The sequence below is a fragment of the Zingiber officinale genome, chromosome 1B (genome assembly GCF_018446385.1).
Source record: "Zingiber officinale cultivar Zhangliang chromosome 1B, Zo_v1.1, whole genome shotgun sequence".
Classification (NCBI taxonomy): domain Eukaryota; kingdom Viridiplantae; phylum Streptophyta; class Magnoliopsida; order Zingiberales; family Zingiberaceae; genus Zingiber; species Zingiber officinale.
In genome coordinates, this window is record NC_055986.1 from 171,447,988 (window position 1) to 171,471,885 (window position 23,898).

A 23,898-nucleotide genomic window follows, 5' to 3' on the forward strand; every position below is an offset into this window, starting at 1 on the left:
AATTCAAATCCAACTCAATCTTAATTAACCTTGACTCAACGTTGATTATACCGACATATAAGTGAGTTGCTCGATAGAATTTGCCTTGATTCAAAAGGCATTGTTGTTCGCTCGCAACAAATTTTATACATTTGCAGACTAATTCACATGTAATTGGAAATTCTCATTTTTGGGGTGATTGAAAGATTTTTCGGTCAATCTCAGTTCTAAGCGACTGCAATATAGATTCAATCAATCGAATAACTAAATGTAGGTAACATAGAATTCATTAGAATTATCCATCTTATCTATATGTAGGTAACCGCAAAAGAATATCCAAGCATCCGCAAAAGAACAAGGTTAGATCCTCTGGTCCAGAACAAGGCTAAATCATATAAGTGATTTTTTGGCTAGAACAGGTGGACTGGACCTCACCTGTTAAACAGGTGGGATCCAACTCATCCAACCAATGAAGAAATAAGGGACCAGGATTGATCCGAGGATCCGGGACCAGAGGATCCCTGCCCCAAAAGAACACCTATATAAAAGGCTTCGAATGAGACATTATATCAATCAAGAAATCAACAGCTATAGCAAATCAAAAAGGAAAAAATATAGTTGGTTTTTTTGCTACTCATTTCTAACCTAACAGTTATAGAACTATTTAAATATACTGTCGCCTAGTACTTAAATATTACTACTTAAATTCATTGTTGTAAATTAGATTAATTAAAATCAATAATGATTTTTTCATTGCATATTTAACAAGGTACTTTTAAAATATATATTTTTATTTAGAAAAAAAAACAGTGTGTTTCACCTCCCTCTTGCACCCTTAAGTATCCTACACTACCTTCATCCCAAAATTAAGAGTTGATCATAGCCTTTTTGTTAGAAGGTCTTCTTCCGACTTCCTTGCTGAATGGATTACTACAATATAATAATTGATTAATTTTAAAAAAATTAATTGGCTACTATGAATGTATTGTATTAAATTAAAATTTGAGAGCATAGATATACTTAGAATAATTAGATAAACACATAAAATTTTGTTCCATTTCATTCAAAACTTCATCCATTTCATTTCATTTAAAATCGACTAATGAATATAAAGAATTCAAAATGAAATGAAACTAAGTCCTATATATTCATCTATTTCTCCTAATTATGTCTACGACCTCAAACTTCAATTTGACACAATATATTGAGAACAATAATTTATTTAAATTAATCAGATTTCGATTTAAGTCAATATCAATTGATAAATCTAAAAAACTCAAAATGAAATAAAACTAAATCCTATCTATATTCAATTCTCTTATTATATTCATGTCCTCAACTATAATTTTATATAAGATATTAATAACAGTAATTTTTTGAACATTAAAAAAAATGTCTTAATGTAGCAATGCATTCGGAAATATGTAAAGGGACAAAATGGGTATGAGGAACCTGATTTGACCATTTTTAAAGTCCCTTTGCATGATTTAGATAATAGGCAAACATGCAATAGAAAAAGAAGTATTTGTTTAAACAACTAATAAATAATTTAATTTGGTGATATGAAATTATAATAATTATATATCAACTGAGGAAGAATAAAAAAAATATTAATATTAAATTTATTTAAATATAAATAATTATGTTAAAAGTGATTATTTTTTAATTTATTTTAATAATAATTTTAGGTGTCGGTAACACAAAATATGGTTATTATAGTAGTATTTTTCACACAAATGCTTCCTTACTTCCTAAACGTAATAGTCTGTTTTTTTCGAAAGAATGTCACCTATAACTAAATCACAAATGACTAATTTTTAGAATAATGACTATGCATGCCTTAATAAAAAAAACTATGGAGGATGACATTAAAACGCGGTGTAAAAAACTAAAAAACAAAAAGAATAATGAATTAAATATATTTTATTGATATACAAGCTAAAATATAGGAAATTATGAATTATATTTAAAATATAAATATAAATTATATATATATATATATATAAACTCATCAATACTAAATCACATCTATTTACAACAATATTTTGAATTAGATATAACAATAGAAAGAATGGGGCAAATCAAGAGGGGCATTCACTACATTTTACACTATTAAAAATTAACCTCAAAATTTATTAAAATAATAATCCAAATAGATAAAGACTGCACCAATAAAAGGATGATTAATCAAATAATTAGGATTGTAAATGAATTAAACTTTTCAATATATATCTTGAGACTAGTACTTAGAATTGTAAATGAATTGAACACAATCTATATTATCACACAAAGTTAAACACTCTAAAACTTCAAACAAACTTACTCCAAAACTTAACTCTGCTTCATCAGTCCTACAAATAATGAACACAATTGAAAATAAAAAATAATTAATTTAAATTAATTAAGACAAATTTATCAACCAATCAATTAAATTTTTACTTTTTTTTCGAGACGCCAAATTTGACGACGCAAAATCGTTCAGCAATATTTTGAATAAGAACAAATAATGACACAGCGTTTCAAAAAAAGGAATTGATTAAAACATTTATTTATTTTTAAATTACATGGCCCATATGGTAGATGGCCTGTCTAAAACTTAACAAAAATTAATTTAATTAAATTAATAAAGATAAATGAACAACCTTTCAATTTATAATTTAAATAAATGATTAATCAAGCTCACGGTTTTATAATGATAAATTATCAACCTTCAATTTATAATTTAAATAAATGATTAATACAATATTTTAAATCAAAACAATAATGAACCTGCACTATGAAACAAAAACTGACTAAGATATTTATATTTTGAATCATTAAAGGGCGCCTACGAAAGGCAGCCCATCCAAAAATTGACGAACGAAGTAACACCATAAGTAGGATGCGCCCCGTTCGCCTTTGAGATTAGTGTTCGCTATCGTGGCGTCGGCACGACCGGCCGTCTCTAAACGATCATAGACCAGTCGATCCTCAACCCTGACAGGACGGGTTAAAGACGACTCTATAACCTAGACGCATATTTATAAAGCACCTCCATCCCATTGGCCGTAGAAGCACCCGATGTGGGACTAAAGGGCATTCGCACTATGCCATTGCTTGTTCGTGTGCCTGCCCACATCTTGCTCCTCTGACCCCTGGGATCCCACCGATTAGCGCCGTCCGACTCGAGCAGAAGAGCAAGGCTGTCCGATGGCTCGTTATTGAGCTCCAGCATGGCTCGGGCGCCGCCGCCTCCGCCGCAGCACATCCCCATGCCTCCGCCCCATTTGATGCCAGGTTTTCTGAGGACGCCGGACAATAGGTGTGTGTGATCCCTTGTCATCTATTTATGGAACTGTTATTGGTTGCAGAAGATACCATACTCAACCCCTGTTGTGATCTAAAGTGAATCTAAAGTGAAATTTGTTTTCCGTTTCCCCTTTGCAACAGGTAGTGCACTCAAGCCACTCCACTTCAACTTCTCTTTCATATGGTTGCAAATGGTTCATTGAATGTATTTGCCCAATTCAGGGACGGGCTTGTTCCTCTGCATACAATTCAACTTCATCGACATGCAATGCAGGTTTTGTTTTTTTGCACATGCATTGTATAGAGTTTAACATAGTCAACTGAGCTGTGCAATATACATATCTTTCATGTTGTTTCTCTTGCGTACAGATACTTGGCCTTCTTCTTGCTAATGATAATGGAAGCACTGCAAAGTATATACTCAAGCATCACTTGGTAATGTAGTTTTTTTTTTTCATGATGCAAAGTGATAACATGATAATCTCAGACTGGCTAAATGGAGTACTCACGTATACAAAGTATATAAATGAAATTTTGTATCTGATTCATGGTTAATAAATTCAGCTGCAATAGGATAATAGGACGATCATTTCATTATGAATTGTTTCCAGCAATTGGAAAATCACCCTTAATTCCTCTTACGCTATCAATTTCAAATCGCAATGGCATGATACAACTAACCACTTAAAGGGACTAAATATATTTATAGCTTTTGCTCCATGTTGTTAAGTACATATTTGATGATTCTATAAATCATAAAATTAGAGGGAAATGATAGATAAATCTTAAAACTATTAAAATGTAATGATATTAATTGAATATGAATTCAAGTCTCACTCCACTTTTCTTGGGAGATTATTGGTTTTGTACCAATCTTATGGACTAGTGAATTTTGTTATAGCCGACTGTCAACCCTCTTAACATTGTGAACTTGTATTGATTTGCATCTCATTGCAAGTTCAATTGACTGATTTAATAAGTATTAGTTGAATAAATATAATGTTTATCCTTGTTAAGTTCTGACATTTAGTAATATAGCGAATTAGCTCTTTAATTTTAATTTCCTTTAAATTAAGAATAAATTTAAATGAAAATGATAATGTTGAATATTTCAAGGTCAAATTCAAGCTCCACTAAAATGAGTGCATTTAAATCCAAAGACCACACCTTCAAAATTAAATCACCATCTTCAAAGACCACATCTTAAATCAGAATTGACGACAGCACCAATTCATAAGAGACACTGACGTGGAACTCAGACGTAAGTTTCCGTTTTTATGAAACATGCAAGTCAGCCAGTGGAGGCTCGTAAGCACAGGAGTAATGCGCACTACATAAATATCGATGGGTGTTGCACATGCCACTTTGACTGCCAAAATTGCAACGCACGAACACATCTCTACTAGAGAACGATGCATCCCAACGGAAAGGCTCAGAATTGGCTGGACAAAGTTTGAAGGTTGACAGCCAAACAAAAAACAGATGTAACCACACTCCAATTGGCAATCAGCTCCCGAGTGCCGACAACACACCTCCACTTTTGGCAGTTAATACCACCTCCCAACCAGGTCCTCTGAGAGGAAGAGGGGTACCAGATGCCCCATTGGCATCCTTTGGATCTACTAAATCGCTGCGATCCATGACTCTCAATAGATCATCGTCGCTGATGTCAGTTTGAACCAGCTTATCTTCAGGATCTTCTTCATCTCGAAGCAGTGCCAGTAGTTCTGATTCCTAAACATATGGTGAACTAGATTAGTGCAAACAGACTAAACAGTCAGCTTTTAAGGTTCTTGAGTCACTAAGCAAAATAGTTTTTCATTAGTTGTGTAAATCTAGAAAGCAGTTAGCATTCTAAACTTTTAGAATATTCTGCTGCATGGAAATGGAACTGCAAACTCAATAGCTCTCAGTGTGATACTAAGGAATTTCATGAAGAGTTGCAGGTCCAAGTAAAGTTCTAGTGCAAACAAAGGCAACAAGCCACAATTACTCAATTGCATTGGGACATTGTAATACCAAAGTGGATCCACTGATCAAAGACTAGAACAATAATAGAATAAGCTATACCTCTAATGTATTAGGTTTGATCCTCTCTTGCTGAAATTGTCCTTGAGAAATAACTACATGCTCTAACTTCAACTTTCCAAAAGCCTTCTTGATAATCCGACCCTGCAAGCACAAAAATATAAGCTATCTTATGTAGGATATACAGGAGAAGGATGATGGTTCATGCTTTTCCTACCTCTACAGAATGAGATGTTGCCAACCTATAAACATGCACAGGTCGTGTTTGTCCAATCCTATGACATCTATCCATAGCCTGCAGATCCATTTGAGGATTCTGGGTTCCATGCAAAGTCAGTTAACCAAAGTCAATAATCAACATTGTAGAAACTATAATGGAAAAATTAGAGAATAAGCAAGTTACCCAATCACTATCGTATAAGATACAAGTATCAGCAGCAGTTAAGTTTATGCCCAATCCTCCAGCTCGTGTGCTGAGAAGAAAAATACTCATATTGCTGTTCTCGTTATTGAAAGTCTCTATCTGTGATTGAAAAGACGAGAATAAGAATACAATCAAGGATCTATATGTAATGAAACACGATGAACAAAAACAGAATAATCAAAGCACCATAATCAAAATTGTTAATAACACAAACCGTAGCATATGAAAATACTCATCTCAAGAAATAACATTTAATGAATAATATACAACTTAAATTGATGCCTGTTTATGTTTTGTCCTAACACTACCTTAATTTACTTACTTTTCAACTGCCACTGGAGATAGAAAACTCAGAATGTTATCGATGTGGAACTATATATGTTGGGTCAACTAGTTAAGATGACTAATTTTACAATACTAACCGAAACCAAGAAGACCCAAGCTATAAATCTAAAAGAATTATATACACAAGTTTTAGGGATTTGATTCCCTTAATAATAACAGAGGCTTGATGGTTTTGATAATGAGCCACACACAGGAAACTTAATAGACATTGAAATAAAAAGTTTTTTAAAAAAAAGATATAAACACCACGTTAGTTGTAGGTCCCGTTCAGCTGGCAAAAGGATGGTGAATTATTTTGAAAAAATAAATATACCCTTCTCGAAACTTACGATTTGATTAGGATAAATACTTTAATAAAAGAAACTAAAATGCATAAAGAAGTACGAGACAAAAGGATTTACTTGGTTTGCAACAGGAGAGGTTGGTAATTAAAGGCAAATGTAGCTTAACTAGAAAACTCCTTCGACACAAGTCAGAGGCGAAGAAGCCTCGTACATGACATTAAAGGCTCAGAAACTTGAGAACAGAATAACAACTTCGAATACAGAAAGTGTTGTATGTAATGTCAAGCACCAGGCTTCCTTTTATAGGCTCACTGGTCGAAATGATCATTTGCTGACGTGGCGTGGTCCGGGCACCCATCCAGGCAAACTCTATCTCCACGATTTGGCTGGAAAATAAAATTTTCTCATGTCCGAGCACTTGGACCATTGTCGGCCACCCAAACCGTTGCTGACGTGGACCTGAAGAGTGATCCACTACGACTAGGCACCCTTTGGGTACACTGGTGTTCCGGGCGCCCGGACCATCTTGTCTGAGCGCCCGGATCAATCAGCTTCATGTTGACCATCTAGCGCCTTCTCCGGTCACTGACTTTGTTTTCGATAGCTTGGGTGATGCTCCGACCTTCCAGAGTTGAGCTTATCTAAATACAACTCCGACCTCCTCGAGCAACCTTCTGGTCCGACTTCTCATCCGAGCACGTCCTTCTCGCTCCACTGACGTACTTTTCGCAGCTTCTCGTCCCCCGGATGCACCGAGCCCGTCAACTCGATTCACGTGCCACCCTTCTCGTCCATTGCATCTTCCGCTTGACTTCTTGTGATCCTAAGTTCCTGCACACTTAGACACAAGGATCAAATACAAAGGACCGAACTTGACTTGATTGACGACATCAAAAGTAACACGAGGTACAATCTCTCCTTTTTTGATGTATTCAACCCAAGTTAAGTTAGGGTTAAAAAACAAAAAAAAAACAATAAAATAATTACAATTAATAATCATGCTATGCAATTAATAAATATGCAAAATTAAAACACTTGATATGCAAAGTAAAATGTACCTCCCCCTAGACTTAATCTATAATTCTCCCCCTTTGATTACATTAAAAGTAGGGGGGCAAATTCTAAGGATTACACAAATAATAACTGACACTTAGAAAAAATTTTGGGAATTATTTTTCAAAAAATTGAATTTTAATGATTTAAAAATCAGTTTTAGAAGAAATAATTTTAAAATTATTTTTAATCGTTGAAAAATTCTGAAAAATTTTATAACGATTAAACATACTTATCCAAAACAATGATAAAATTTTCACGAATAAACAAAATTAATATAAGCAGTAATAAATTATTTTATACAGAGAGATGTATTTGTAAAAAAAATGCTTAATAAATAAATTTTGAGCTCAAAAATATTTGGAACATTTTCTCAGTATGCAAAACAGAAATTATATCTTTAAAAAAATTTAAACTTTTAAAGATGGACTTTTTAAAAATTTTGAATATTAAAAATTAATATTTTGGTAAAAAATTCATAAAAAATTATTTAACAGTCAAAAAATTTCAAAACTTTTCCTATAAATAAGTAATAAAATATTTTTTCACAAAAAAATTAAGATCTAATTAATTTCGAAAAGAAATGATACAAAACAATTTTAAATAAAAAATTAGACAATTTTAAGCATACAAATAAAATATTCATTTTAATTAAAATTAACACATGTATGAAGATTTAACATAAGCATGATTTTAAAACACAAAATAGGTTCCTACATTTTCTTCTTTTTTTTTAAATTTAGCCCTTATAATATTTGAAATACCAATTTAGCCCGGGGATAGTTCTTAGAATTTTGAACATATGTGCATAACTGATTCTTTTCAAATTTTTCTATTTGATCCCTTAACTTTTCATTTTCAATTTTTAACTTGTTGAAATCTTCTAATCAACAAGATTTTGCTAATGTTATTTTTTAATTCTACATTTTTCTTTTTAAATTTTTTATTTTCAATTTCTAACTGACAGGAATTTTTAGAAAGCATTTTTATAAATTTAAATAATTTATCAGAAAATAGAGACAATACCTGACTTACCTTGTCGATCTTATTATCCGATGCTCCTCCTGTATTGATACTTCCTTATGAAGTGACTCCCCTTTCGTCGATACTCTCGATGCTCATTTCGGATGAGCTCGCTTCGTCGTCTTCTTGGCGACTTGCCATCAGTGCAAGTTCGACATAGCCTTCAATTTCCAATTCTGATGATGACATTTCGTCTCATGTCGCCTTTATATTTTTGTGCTTTGTCTGAATCAGTCTTTTATTCTTTTCCTTGTCCTTTAGTTTTGAGCAATGATCCTTTATATGCCCTTCTTGGCAATTATAACATCACACCTTTCGTTTGCTTCGTGAATATTTCTTAGTTGCGACTTGTTAAATTTGTTAGTTTTAAGGAGTTTACTAAATTTTCTTACTATAAACACGACTTCGTCTTTGTCAAATGACATGTTTGAATCTGGTTCGCTTTTCTAATTAGCCTTCAGTGCTAGGTTATGAGCCGTCTTTTCTTCTTTATTCTTTAAGCCTGCACATCTAGATTCGTTAAGTTCCAACATAGAAAACAAATTTTCTAAATTACTCACCTCGAGATCCTTAGAGATGTAGAACAAGTTGGCTATCAAAGTCCACTCGAATGTTCTCGAAAATGCATTTAAAGTATATCTTAACGAATCTCGATTTATTACCTTTTTCCAAAATTCGTGAGTCTAGTGATCAGTTCTTTGATCCTCGAGTGTAGATGTGCAACTGTTTCACCTTCTTCAATCCGAAAGTTGCTGATTTAGTTCCGGAGCAGGTCCCGTCTTACGAGTTTCGCATCCGAGGTCCCTTCATACAGTTCTAAGAATTTCTCCTAGAGCTCTTTGCCTAACTCATAGACTCCGATCCGGTTAACTTCTTGTGAAGGTAAACCGCTCAGCAGATGGAATTCTACCTTGTTATTTGCCACGAAATCGACTTTCTCCTTAGTCCACTGATATTCTTCTTTTTCGGCTCCTTGCTAATCATCCTTAGGTACTACAAAATCATATTTCATTATTAATAATAATTCGAAATCAGTTTTAAAGAATACCTCCATCTTCTTTTTTCAAGTCGCGAACTCTCCCTCGAAGTTAGGTGAGTAGATGCTTGGTCCAGCCATTTTTTGTGTGCTTCGATCGGCGATTAGTCATTCTGAAGCGTCCTTGTTCTGATACCAATAGTAAGTCTCATGCAGCCGAAGAGGAGAGTGAATTGCACTGAAAAGACAAGTATACCCTTTTTGAAACTTATGATTTTTATTAAGACAAACACTTTAATAAAAGAAACAAAAATGCATAAAAGAAATACGAGACAAAAGGATTTACTTGGTTTGCAACTAGGGAGGTTGCTAATCCAAGGCAAATGTAGCTCAACTAGAAGACGCCTTCGACACAAGTTCGAGGCGGAGAAGCCTCGTACAAGACGTTGACAACACAAAAATTTTAGAACAGAATAAGAATTTCGAATACAGAAAGTGTTGTATGGAATGTCGAGCACCAGGCCTCCTTTTATAGGCTCACTAGTCGAAGTAACCGTTTGCTGACGTGACACGGTCCCGACACCCGGACTAGGGATGTAAACGAATCGAATCAAGCCGAATATGCTAAAAAATCTAAGACTCGAAATAGGTATATTCAAGTCAAGCTTGATTCGAAGCTCGAAAAATTCAAGATTTTTTGTTCAAGTTCGGTTCAAATTAGAGCTCGGGTTCGAGTTCGGTTCGAAAGATTCGAACATGTTCACGAACTATTCAAATTATTGCTCAAAAATTAATACTCGAAAGGCTCGAAATTTATTTATTTAATATATATTTAACTTATATTAATAAAATATTAAGGCTCACGACTATCGAACAATATAATTTGGACTCGAGTTCAGCTCGAAAAAAAGTTTGAACATGTTCGAGTTCGGCTCGAATTTGATAAATTCAAATACGAATCAAATATTTTTCGAGCCGGCTCGAAAAGCTTGCGAGTCAGCGAGGCAAACTTTATCTTCACGCAATGGCTAGAAAATAGAGTTTTTTCATGTCCGAGCGCCTAGACCATCTCCAAACGCATGAACCATTGCTGACGTAGACCTAAAGAGTGATCGACTGTGACTAGGCGTCCTTTGAGCACCATGGTGGTCTGAGCGTCCGAATCAATCAGCTTCATACTGATCATCCAGCGCATTCTCCGGTTGCTAGCATCGTCTCGAGTCGCTAGCTTCGTCTCCGGTCACTTGGGTGATGCTCCGGCCTTCCATAGTTGAGCTCACCGAATCCAATTTTGACCTTCTCCTTGAGCAATCTTCCGCTCCGACTTCTCGTCTCTTGGAAACGTCGCGTGCATCCTTCTTGCTCCACCGGTATACTCTTCCATAGTTTCTCATCCCTCGGATACACCGAGCCCGTCGACTCAATTCTCGTGCCATCATTCTCATCCGTTACGTCTTCCGCTCGACTTCTTGTGATCCTAAACTCCTACACACTTAACACAAAGATCAAACACACAGGACCTAACTTGACTTAGTTGACCACATCAAAACCAACACGGAATACTTACACTAGTAGCATTTTGGAGGAAATCCTCAAATACATATCATATTTTCTATTTTTGTATCAATATGTCCTTGAGCTAATTATATCTCCCAAATGTGTCTAAAGCTATAAGAATAAAATAGAATTATAAAAAAGTACATGATAAGGAACTAACAATGACCGAGACCACACATTGAGAACCACAAGTATCGGCACTTCACGACACCACAATGGCGGCTGATATCACTATTCAGATACACCTACTAGCGGATGGCCAAGATATAGAGACACCCTCTAGCAACTGACTAGAGGGATACATTGACGACTAAGAGCAGGATGCTGATGAGATGTTGGGCACTACAAGAGCACACGAATGCCATGGATAGAGCTACAGATGATACCACGGTCTGAGTGTGAGATGAGGGGAGGAAAGAAGTGAGACCACAGCAAATGGAGTCATGCGGTAGGGCATGAGGACTACATGTGGGTCGCCTTATAGGATGAGGGAGATATAGACCATAGCAGGTGGAGTCGTGTAGCAGAGCATGAGCACTGTATGTGGAAGAGCATGTAGGGAATGAGGGTGATGTATGGGTAAATAGATCCACCTTATAAAGATCTATCTAGTCCATAGCAAACGACTAACAGTAAAGACATGTCAAATCCGTTTATGACGGGGGCTTTGTCAAAAAGCCCAAGAGGATGAATAGGTCCACCATAAAGGCCTATCTAGTCCGCAGTAAACAACTTACGGAAAGGGCAACATTAAATTCGTTTATGGCTGGGGCTTTGCCAAAAAGCCCAGGAAGGTGCATAGGTCCACCATAAAGACTTATCTAGCCCGCAACAAACGGCTCGCGGTAAAGGCACGCTAGATCTATTGATAGCTGGTCACTTGCTCAAAGTGACTTCATGGGCCTTAGCCCATGACATGAGAGGAGATGGATCGAGATGGTGTGGAGTCACTGGAGACTCACGGACACATTGAAGATGCGAGAGACATGGAAGAGGTGCGGGGCGCCTACTTGCAGAGGACACAAGGACAGTGCGGACACTGATGATACGGGCACATGAGCAGCATGGACAGAGATTGCAAGAAGTGCTAGATGATACCTCAGCTTTAGTCCCTAATACTAAGGATGAGCTTACGGCCAGCATGTGCAGAGGAGACAATGATAGATGGTACACGAGTTGGTACATGTACACGATCATGGCTCCCCTTCCAGATCTGACACTTCGTCAGATATGACATAAGGGATTCCAAGATCACTTTTGTATGGATGTGCATTTTGATGATATATATATTTACTTCTCATCTATAAGAATAAAATAGATGCTGACGATCAAAGAACCAAGTAATTTTTAAAACTTAAAACTGTACAGAATCTTTCCTAGAACAAAGATGATCAGAAAGAAAACTCCCATGTTAAGAATTTAAAGGAATATGTAAGATACTAGAGATTATGTCATGTAGCAGAATGATACTCACCATAATTCTCCTTTCATCCAGTTTAACATGGCCATCAATTCTGCAAACCTCAAGCCCTTTCTCACCTAAGTAATATTCAATGATGTCCAAAACTTTTGTCCACTGAGAAAAAATAAGAACCTAGAAGCAACATCCATCTCCATTTAGTTAAAGAGGAGAAACATGCAGGCAAGAACCAGCAAGAAATGAAATGCAGCCAAGCATACTTTGTGCTTCTGAGCAAGTAGCAAAGCCAATAATCTGTCGAACAACTGGAATTTTCCACACTGTTCTAATAGTTTCTCAACCGGTGGATAGAAATCTAATCAGCAAGGCAGAAAAAGATAATTACTCAATCAGCAATTGCCACAAATAAAACAAGAGTTTATAATACTTACAAGACCCATCAAATGGAGATTCCAAAATATCTGGGTGGTTGCAATTCTTCCTTAGTTGAACAAGTAAATTGTTCAGTTTTCCTTTCATTCCAGACCTCCAAATCACTGTAATGTACATTTGGACTTCATAAGGAAACCAAACTAAAAGAGTGAAGCAAGGAACAAAAGGTAATATCTCCATGACCTCTATATGTATCTATTCAATGCTTCCACTTCAGTTCCATTAAGTGAAACTAACAAACTTGATATGTGAAATAAACTTACCATTCTCTGATTCCTTTTCCAAAAACTCTTCAATAGTTTTATTCACTAAGTGACCTTGGATTTTCTTTTGATGTTCAGTCATGTTGGCATACAAGATTATCTCCTTCTTGCGGGGAAGCATCTGCTCTACATCTTCTTTCATTCTTCGCAAGAGGAAAGGGCGTAGTATGCTGTGGAGCTTAGTGATCACCTAAAAGCATAAAAGCTGATTAGAAGTAACTGCAGAAGATAAATAAAGAATATCTAAAGCAACTAACAATTTACCTGAACCTTCCTCTTTTCTTCGGTTTCTTCTGACTGGCTCTCACTATTGCCCTTCCCAGAAAAATCAAACCTCCAATAGGATGACAGGTCAAAATTTTAGGAATATTCAAAGCTATAGACAACTTTGTGGGAGACATGTATGACACAAAACTTTAATTTGTAACAAAATTTATCTTAGAATAACACTAGCTATATAACCAATAGAAGCTTAGGGACATCAAATTTTTGAAGAAAATTTGCAGCAGATGATGAAAATGTGATAGACAAATTCTAGATCTATACTCTTCTTGCACTAATTACTTTTAGTGCTTCAAGCATAGCAACAGTACATGTACAGCACCAACCATTGCATGATTGATCATAATGAAATGTACAAGGGTCCCCTCGGAACAGTCTAGTAGCTAGCGCATGAGGTGTTGCCACCATGAGGTCTGGGATTCGAATCTCGGCAAAGCTGAGGTAAATGTCTCCCTTATGTGCTCAATTTACTAATTATTTTTACCATGTAAAAATAAAAGCAATAAGTGATGATATTTTTCCTTTTTAGTTTCATAGAAAAGACATGTATCTGGACTTTTGAGAAGGAATATCTAGTATTATATTAATGTGATAATAAAACATAAATGATTATGCAGTTACATAATTAGTGTGGATCCAAATATCAGATACATTTGTTTCTAAATTTTTTCATCTAATTACTGATCGCAGTGTCGTTTGTTGATTTTCTGTGCCAGTGTCTGAGTCTTTATCTGACATGTATGAGCAGGGTAGATGACAACTTTATGTATGGAAGTTCTCCATAGCTCTAATGATGTAACTGCATATTAGATGAACTTATGCTTGAGCCAAAGTTATTAGTAGCTAACTCAAGTAAGAATATGTGAATTCCCTTTCTTAGCCCACAACTTCCCATGGAACTAAAGCAAGATATCACAATTATATTCTTGCTAAAACCAAAGGCACAATTCATAACTAACAATCATCTTTGATCTGAGCATGTGAGAGCAAAAGTTGGTTATGCCATCACTCATGTAGTCTTCTTCAAACAACTAATGATGCTTAAGATTATAATCACTCTCACATGACTTTTAACAATCCACTTAAATAAGAGAGCTTACTGAACTCATTAGCACATAGTTGACAAAATCACTAACTAAGAATTGTACAAGTTGGGTTGGTATCAGCAGAGATCAATCTGATATTTCCCTAGAAATAGGATATCTTATAAAGATTGGAGAAATTTTAAAAATCTAAGGATTCAAATAAATTAGCTGAAAATTAGTAAGAATTTACTAAAAATTGAAAGAAACATAAGACAATGAAATAGAATAAAATGCCCTGAAATGTAGAATGCACCTAGCAGAAAACCGCTAATAATCTATAGCTCCTTGTTGATCTATCCATATAAATTATTTAACAAATTTATTATGCATAAATTTTTAAAATTGTGATGCAAGTCAAGCCATATTTATAGCAACTTGGTGTACATAGTATCCTGCACTGTCAATCCATTTTTTTAGCAATAACACAATTAAAAATGCATTCTTACCATGACTCAAACTCCTTGTGGGATGAAAAAATATCAGGTAGGATGAAGTTTAATAATGACCATAGTTCAGCCAAATTATTCTGCAGAGGTGTCCCTGTCAGAAGAAGCTTATTTTCCATTGGCAATCGCCTCAATTCTCGCAACAAGAGGCACTTATTGTTCTTTAACCGATGTCCCTGTAAAAAAATAAAGAAAGAAAGAAGGCATTGAATTATTAAGTTCATAAGAACATAAATAAATCAAATTATGAAAGAGAATGAATTTTTATTCTCAATTCACCTCATCCACAACAACATATTTCCAATTATATTTAGCTAAAATCTTTGCATCAAATAGTGCAATCTCATATGAAGTAATTATCAGAGGGAACTTAGGGCCAATATCTTTGGGCATCTGTTTTCTTCTTATATCCATCCTTTCTTTCTTTGATCCATGATATATGATAGCAGTCATGGAAGGAACAAACCTGACATGTAAATTTAGCTGAGAGACAGAAATATTATAGAGAAGAGAAAAGTAGTCTTACCTAGAGACCTCATTCACCCAATTTGAAAGAGTAGAAAGAGGAGCAATGACCATATATGGTCCATCCAAACCTTTTCCTTTAAGGTGAGAAAGAAAGCCAATGGTCTGAATGGTTTTACCAAGACCCATTTGATCAGCTAGTATTCCATTTAGACCATTTTGCCACAATGAGATTAACCACTTAACGCCCTTAATTTGATAATGCTTCAGTTTTCCCCCAGTCACCAGGGGAACAAGCTCAGCTTGCTCTTTCTCAGCCCTCTGCTCATCTGTGAGGCTGGTATCTTCAGGAGTAACAGCTTCCTGGGATCTTGTTAGCATAGCTCGAACTGCAGTTTTGGCTTTTCTCTGACAATCAGCATAAACAAAATAGAATATAACTTAGAAAATAGATTAAACAGCAATGAATCACATAGACAAACAGCATGAAATATGAAGATAAATAGAAAAGCATCTTCTTTCCAAAAAAAAAAAAAGGAAAACATGTGTGGAAGTAGTGGTATATTTATGAATCATTCTAGATAAAAAGCTGGTTCCACAAACTAGGATGATGTTTTCTGTGATTTCATTATAAATCAATATTACCTCCATGAATAAAATCTATTTATGCAGAGGAACAGGCTCAGAGACTACATGTTTAAGAAGTGTATGAAATATTCTATCCAGCAAAAGTTTGCTAACTAAATTAGGTAAACCAAAAGGCATAGATGTGCTAAAGCATAACTCTGGAAAACAAAAAAAAAATAGTGCTAGGAATAAATTTAAGTACATAAAAAGTAAGGCATGAAAATGAACAGATGAAATCAGACCAGAAAGATTGAAAGAACAAAAGTTTTGTCAAAAATGTCATATAGTTTATGAAAGTTCATCATTAGAGGATCTTGAGATAGAAAGATTCACTCTAAAGGTTTATCGTCAGTGTCATCCCTACAAGCAATCATGTATTAATATTTAAATTAAATATCAATTAAAAGAAAAAATGAACAGAACATATGTAAATTTAGCTCACATTATTGTAATGAGTGGTTGCCTTCCTCTTTCGTGCACGATTTCCTTTCGTCCCTTTGGCCTCATTTTCTACTTCAGGAGTGTTCTCAGAATTATTCTGCTAATCAAGACAACAAGTTGAACAGTCAGTGGGCCATTGGAAGTAAACATCAACACAAATCGCAAGGTAGGCATTACAAATGTGATGGCATCCATCTTCTCAAGAAGAAACTGTGAGTAAAGCTGAGTCTGTGTTAGCAGTTCATCCAACTTGCTAAAACGCAGCTCGGAGCCCCAAGCATTCTCTGCCACTTCCTGCTCCAAGTTTTCTTCCTTTATCCTAGCACGTAGTAAATTCTCCTCCTTTTCCATGGTTTCGGTAATAAGAAAAGTATCCCCATTCTTGGCCTCAAGCTCTAGCGGCAGACAAGTATCGTCTTCAACATTGATCTGGGGGGTTTCATTCTCTTCACTGACAGCTAGCTCACTTTTAACGTTACAAATCCCCTGCCACAAGCGAAATAAATTTGAAATAATTAAATAAAAAAATCACAGAAAATTAAAAAGTTCTCAAATGTGCCAAAAAGATCTTCGTTACAATGATAGAACAAACTACTAGACAAACCACCAAAAACCCTAACATTCGTAGAGATGGGACACGTAAATGAACAGGAAAATAACAAGGAACCGTATCTTCACTAAAAAAAATGGAGGCGTGAGAGAAAGAAAAAAAAACAGACCTCCTCTTCCAATACAGATTTTGGAGAATCGGCGGTCTCCTCCTTGATCCTATTTTCCATCTCCCCCTCCATTTCGCTCTTCCTAAGATATTATCTACTCCAAAATGAACTTTTAATTCATTAAACGGACTCATAGAATCCACAAAAATGAAGAACAAATCCAATGTTAGCGATCATACAAATCCAATGGCAACTCCGAGAAACCAGGAGAAGGGGACCGAAATCGTTGTCGCGTTCGTTCCCCTGATCGATGCTCGAAACGGAACTGGAATCAAACAGGGACGAGTCGGCGAGAGTGTGGGAGAGAGGTGAGGAAAAGAGAGGTCGCTTGTTCTCAATTGGCGATGCGATTGCGAGAGTAGGGCAAGCTTCAGAGAGGCGAGGTTTCGGCGGGAAAACGACCACGTGCGAGGGCAACAAAAACTGGCGTATTTACGAGAATGTCCTCTTCGTCAGAACGAATAAAAAAATGCTCATTTATTAATGGGAATGATTTTCATTCATGCCTTTTTTTCAAAAGGCATTTGCCTAAAAAATCTCAATTCTAAATTATTCTCCAGAAGAAAAAAAAAGTTATTTTTCGCCCTCTTATTTCTATTTTTTTTAAATTGTATAAAATAATTTTTATTAAAATTAAATTAAATATTTATCTTATTTGCGATCCTTAATATTTATACACCCAGTTAAAATTCTACTAAAAGAGTGTTTGGCTAAACTTATTAAAAACAGCTTATAAGTTCGTACAACTTATAAGTTGTTTTAGGAGCTTATAAGTTGTTAGGTCTTATTTTAAAAATAAGTTGTTAAAGTGTTTGGGTGAACTTATTACAATCAACTTAAAGATATTGATGTGTTTGGTATTATAAGATCTTTTTATTAATAAAATATCAAAAAATGTATAATACTATTAATAAAGGGTTTTGAAATTTTTATTAATAGAGAATTTTGGGTGAATTTCTGCACCGGGGGAGAGAAAATTAGAAAGAAGCGTTGGCGGAGAAGATGACACAATGTTGGAAGAAAAGTCGGAGGAGATTAAAAAATATTAGGCTTATAAAAATTTATGGAGGATAAGATGGGGATTTATGAAATTATATAAGGATATTTTAGAGAAACAAATTATTAAAATAAGATCTTTTTTAAAAAAGTAGGGTCTTTCATACTTTTTTAAAAACAGCTTATAAGCTCTAAAACAGCTTATTTTGACAACTTATAAGCTGTTTGAAAAAAAATTTACCAAACAAATTTGAAGAGCTTATAAACTCCAAAATATCTTATAAGCTATTTTAGAGAGCTTATAAGCTCAGCCAAACACCTTCTAAGAGATTAATTGACGACAAAACAGAAAAACACATTAATTAATGATATATAATATAAAAAATAAATTCTAATTAAAAACTAGCATTAAAAATATGATTAGATTTATAATCATGCACAAGACATAATATTGCGATGATATTTTTCGCCAGCTATTAAATGCTTTGAGATCCGTGGCTGCTCGATCTCCCCTCTTTTGCGCCGCCCCCCACGGTGACATTTGACCCCTCCTCCGAAGCCGATGGAGAAAACCGTGGAGGAGCTCAGCGCCGCCTACGACGAGTTCGTCGCAGCCGCTGCCTCCGTGTTGGAGGCGAAGGACCAATCCTCGGGCCAGAAAACCCCAGCTACCGACGCCGCCCTCGAGGCCTTCAAACAGCGGTGGGAGCTATTCCGCGTCGCCTGTGACCAGGCGGAGGAGTTCGTCGAGTCAATGAAGCAGCGGATCGGATCCGAGTGCCTCGTAGACGAGGCCACGGGAGCCGCTCCTTCCAAGCCCGGGAGCCTCGGCGCCGCCCCCGGGATCCCACCGATTAGCGCCGTCCGACTCGAGCAGATGAGCAAGGCCGTCCGATGGCTCGTTATTGAGCTCCAGCATGGCTCGGGCGCCGCCGCCTCCGCCGCAGCACATCCCCATGCCTCCGCCCCATTTGATGCCAGGTTTTCTGAGGACGCCGGACAGTAGGTGTGTGTGATCCCTTGCCATCTATTTATGGAACTGTTATTGGTTGCAGAAGATACCATACTCAACCCTTGTTGTGATCTAAAGTGGATCTAAAGTGAAATTTGTTTTCCGTTTCCCCTTTGCAACAGGTAGTGCACTCAAGCCACTCCACTTCTGATTATACACCCACCAAGATCCACCTTTTACGATCTCAACTATTTTCAGGAATGAGTTTGACTATCTTGGCTCAAGTATAGGATTCAACTCAACCTTTAAACCTAGGCAACATGCTCTCTACTTAAATAGAGAATAGTAGAAGCTAAAATCTGTTGTATTTCGTAGCACCTTGGTGGGTGGTTTCCATTCTATGTTTCTTTGTGAAGTGCCTATTTGGTGAAAAACAAATCTCTATCTTACTTCTGCAGCATACTAATTTGGTGCTCCTGTGGGTTTTTCTTTGCTTTAGATGTTCTTAGAAAACCAAAATCTAACATCTGAGGACTTGTATTTGGTTATCAGAGTCTTCTGCAATTAGGTTAGTCAGTCTTGAAAATATCTATATTCTGACTAGGGAATTATCTGCCATAATTAGCTCGTCAATCTTTAGAATTGGATTTAATAGAGGTTGGGCATTCTTTGGTTGGCTAGTCTCCCCTTTTATGGAAAATTATAGAGCATTATCGCTATCATCTTTTTCTCATTCAAAATTTATTTAGCTCTGAAAAAGAGAAGGCAACAGAAAACTATTGAACATGTTTTCCGCTTTCATTCTTATCTCATGAAAACCTCCTTCACATTGTGTTGAAGAACTTCCATTCTCCTCTGTCTCTTCACTTCCTCTATAAACGCCTCAATCTTTTCATGCAGCCCATCTCTCTGCTGGTCCTCCTCTACTTCACTTATCTTAAATATCATGCTTTCATCATCGTCCTCTCCGTCTTCTACTGAGGCATCATAGGGTGACCCAGCGTCATCGGATTCTGGTTTTTCCAACTGAACCACTTGCTCTGGTTCAGTTCGATTGATGGAGCATTCTGCTGCAGTCGTTGCGACAGCTGCAGTCTCTTCGACATGACATGGTTCGATTTCGATGACTTCGATCTTGCTGTAATTGGGACTTGCATGGGTCTTTGCTGTTTCATCGACTTCCACAATGCTGTGTGTCGTGATGAAGAGCAAGATCACGTTGCAGAAGAAGAACAAGGCCTTCCTATCGATGGAAGGGAAGTAGACGTGGCAGGAGAGGAAAAGTAAGAGGACGGAAACAGGGAGGAGGATTTTCTTGGAGATTACCGAATCCATGACGCTGTCGAAGTCTCTTTCGGAGAAGAGTGGGATGAGCTGTCAGTTTATAGGCTTGGCGGGTCAAGTCAACCGGTGGGATTTCGGAGTCTTGTTGGCGAAGCTTGTGGGATCTTTAAAAAGTTGGTGATCGAGAAGTGAATAAGTTAATCATTGGAAATTACATTGCAACCTATATGAACCAAATCAACCGATACATTAAAAGGAGACATCTTTCTGCGATATTTTTCGAAGGGCACTTTTGGACTTTAGAAAGCTATTGTGGAATATTTTCAGAGTAAACTATTTTCCAAAAAAGTCAGCATAGCATAAAGAATTTTAATCCCACATCTATAATTTTGGGTAAAAGAAAGGCTTTAAATCTAAACTCTCAAACGAAGCTATATTGCAGTCGCTTAGAACTGCGATTGACAGAAAAATCTTCCAATCACCTCAAAAATGAGATTTTCCAATTACATGTGAATTAGTCCTGCAAAAGTATAAAATTTGTTGTAAGACTGGTTGTGGCATTAGCATTTTTATTTACAAATCCTTTTTTTAATCCTTAAAATATATAAAAAAAAAAAAAAAAAGTCTCTAAGAGATTTTTTTCTTATTAACTCTTAACTTGGAATTTTCCTTTGCTTCTCAGAATTATATTAACAGTTACTAAAAAATTTACTTATTTATTGAGACAATACCTAAGAAGGGTTGATTTGAAGATGTGGAATTATCGCATTCACTTGCTTTCTTCCTTTCTGTCTTTAGCTTAGTACAATAGAAAATTTTTTTATTTTCATTGTTTGGAAGTGTTTCAACAAATGAAATATTTTTCAATTGATATCAGATCTAAAACCTAAGTCTAAAGTCTAGAACAACAATACCTTTTGAATCAAGGCAAATCCTGTGGAGCAACTCACTTATATGTTATTGGTTATATGTTGGTGAAATCATGGTTGAACACGTCAAATAAATCAAAGTGATTAATATTATGTTAGGCATGAGAAGGGAAGTCCAAACAAGTAAGGAGGATAAGATGTTTGACGATGATGAGACATGAGATAATAAATCCAAATAGGAGAACAAGATGTTTGATAGTGGTGAAGTCGGGACGGATACCCAAAGTACTAGTGGAGTAGGATTGACTCGCAATATGGAACCCATAGGTGTGTCCGTAAAGGCTGGACCATGAATTGGTCTAGCATTTACAATGGTGGAGGGCAATGGCCCCTCACCTGTTAACAGATGAGGGGGCATTGTCCTCCACCAATTTCCTTATCCCGGTCCAAGAGCGGATCAGGATAAGGGAATCAGAGGATCCGGTCCCGATAAAATCCTACCATGTCAAAGTTGACTGAATGATAGACAAAAGAAGTCCTAATAAATTGGAGTTTACCAAACACTAGACAAATGAGAGTATTGATGAACTCTAAATCATGAATTCGAGTTTGAGGGGTTTGTAGTATCATCAATCAATTGATGGGAGTTATTTGTAGACTAATACTGAGTTGGATGAAGTCAATTGGATTGACAGAGCATATCAACATTTAAATTACAATAGAACAATCGACAGTCAATTGGTGGTGCTCAATCAGTTGATTGATATGCATATTCCAACCATGACTAAAGATTTCAATAGCCACTTCTTGAAAGGGTTGAGGGCTAGTGTTGTTGCATTCTAGACATTCAAGGAACAATCCAAAATTAATAAACGACGACTCAACGAGTAAAGCAAAGATCTCTTGTGTAAATGATATATTTACATTGTATTCATTTTCATCTTTATCTTTATATTTGGTCCATGTTGCTTATAAGAACAAGTTCTTATAAGAGGTTTCTCCATCTTTGAAAATTGCTATTCACCTCTAGCGATCGTTCCAAACATTATAAACAAGTAGCTTGAAAGAGAACTTCAATCGACTGTCTATTGACTTTGACTTCAAAACTCCATCTAGATTATGTTAATACCTAGTTAAACATAACCTACTCTTATCTCAGAGTTACAAGTAGAGATGTTATAGTCATCAACCCACAAGTTTATTATCTTCTTTTATCATTTATTTATTTTTAGATAAAGAAGGCAATCCTAGAAAAATCTCCTACTATTATATTGCAGTCTCATCAGCCCCCTAGTTCAATTCATGAAGTCCAAAAAAAAAAACAAAATGATCATGAATTCAAAAGATGTTTAAACTACAAAAAAATAGCTATAAGAAAAATAAAATAACTGAAGGATCACATCGCTATCCAGATCAGCATTTGAAAAATGAACTTTCAACCATTAATAAATGATCAGTCTCCCCTTTTATGGAAAATTATAGAGCATTAGATTGAGAAACATTCACAGCCTAACACCATCGCTATCATCTTTTTCTCATTCAAAATTTAGTAGTCTCTGAAAAAGAGAACACAACAGAAAACTATTGAACATATTTTCCACTTTCATTCTGATCTCGTGAAAACCTCCTTCACATTGTGTTGAAGAACTTCCATCCTCCTCTGTCTCTTCACTTTCTCTATAAACGCCTCAATCTTTTCCTGCAGCTCATCTCTCTGCTGGTCCTCCTCCACTTCTCCCTCGTGGTCACTAATCTTGAGTCTCATGCTTTCGTCGTCGTCCTCTCCGTCTTCTACTGAGGCATCACAGGGTGACCCAGCGTCACCGGATTCTGGTTTTTCCAACTGAACCACTTGCTCTGGTTCAGTTCGATTTATGGAGCATTCTGCTGCAGTCGTTGCGGCAGCAGCAGTCTCCTCGACAAGACATGGTTCGATTTCGATGACTTCGATCTTGCTGTAATTGGGACTTGCATGGGTCTTTGTTGTTTCATCGACTTCCACAATGCTGTGTGTCGTGATGAAGAGCAAGATCACGTTGCAGAAGAAGAACAAGGCCTTCCTATCGATGGAAGGGAAGTAGACGTGGCAGGAGAGGAAAAGGAAGAGGACGGAAACAGGGAGGAGGATTTTCTTGGAGATCACTGAATCCATGACGCTGTCGAAGTCTCTTTCGGAGAACAGTGGGATGAGATGTCAGTTTATAGGATTTATGGGTCAAGTCAACCGGTGAAATGAAAGGGAGAGGCTGAGAAGTTTCATTCACAGTCACAGACAAAGAAAGGAAGGCGAGTTGGAATTGGTCAAACTGACAAAAGACTTTCGAGTCTCGTCGGTGGAATAGGTTGATCATTGGAAATTACATTGCGCCATACATGAACCAAATCAACCGATACATTATAAAGAGATATCTTTCTGCGATATTTTTCGAAGGGCACTTTTTTCGGATTTTAGAAAGCCGTTGTGAAATATTTTCAAAGTAAACTATCGTCCAACGTCACGCGGATTAGAAAATGAATCACTTTTTATTATTGATGGAGAGTGATGGCTCCACGTGTAAAATAAGTGGGAATCATCACTCTCCACCAATGATGGATAGTAGCCCATCCTTTGATCTGTGTTTTACGGACCAAAAGATCCGCGCTCATATAACCATGAGTAA

The 23,898-nt window shown here is 36.2% G+C and overlaps 2 protein-coding genes and 1 long non-coding RNA gene across 3 annotated transcripts; 2 read left to right on the forward strand and 1 right to left on the reverse strand.

The window, feature by feature from the left end:
* Nucleotides 1–3,049: 3,049 nt before the first annotated feature.
* Nucleotides 3,050–4,088, forward strand: LOC121992491. The gene is made up of 3 exons (XR_006114925.1): nucleotides 3,050–3,280; nucleotides 3,409–3,541; nucleotides 3,637–4,088. It is a non-coding gene; the product is annotated as an uncharacterized LOC121992491 (long non-coding RNA).
* A 326-nt stretch (nucleotides 4,089–4,414) lies between these two features.
* Nucleotides 4,415–17,536, reverse strand: LOC121992476 (ATP-dependent DNA helicase DDM1-like). The gene is made up of 16 exons (XM_042546895.1): nucleotides 17,317–17,536; nucleotides 17,138–17,231; nucleotides 16,596–16,904; nucleotides 16,420–16,518; nucleotides 15,412–15,758; nucleotides 15,165–15,351; nucleotides 14,886–15,061; nucleotides 13,337–13,406; nucleotides 13,073–13,262; nucleotides 12,809–12,913; nucleotides 12,638–12,732; nucleotides 12,432–12,551; nucleotides 5,699–5,818; nucleotides 5,513–5,611; nucleotides 5,338–5,439; nucleotides 4,415–5,001 (listed from the first exon to the last, which is right to left on the reverse strand). Exons 2-16 carry the CDS (start codon nucleotides 17,207–17,209, stop codon nucleotides 4,774–4,776), a joined length of 2,319 nt encoding a protein of 772 aa, XP_042402829.1. The 5' UTR covers nucleotides 17,210–17,231; nucleotides 17,317–17,536; the 3' UTR covers nucleotides 4,415–4,773.
* Nucleotides 17,537–18,625: 1,089 nt separating this feature from the next.
* LOC121992488 (mediator of RNA polymerase II transcription subunit 32-like) lies at nucleotides 18,626–19,562 on the forward strand. Its single transcript, XM_042546911.1, has 2 exons — nucleotides 18,626–19,139; nucleotides 19,268–19,562. Exon 1 carries the CDS (start codon nucleotides 18,696–18,698, stop codon nucleotides 19,137–19,139), a length of 444 nt encoding a protein of 147 aa, XP_042402845.1. The 5' UTR covers nucleotides 18,626–18,695; the 3' UTR covers nucleotides 19,268–19,562.
* Nucleotides 19,563–23,898: the final 4,336 nt, after the last annotated feature.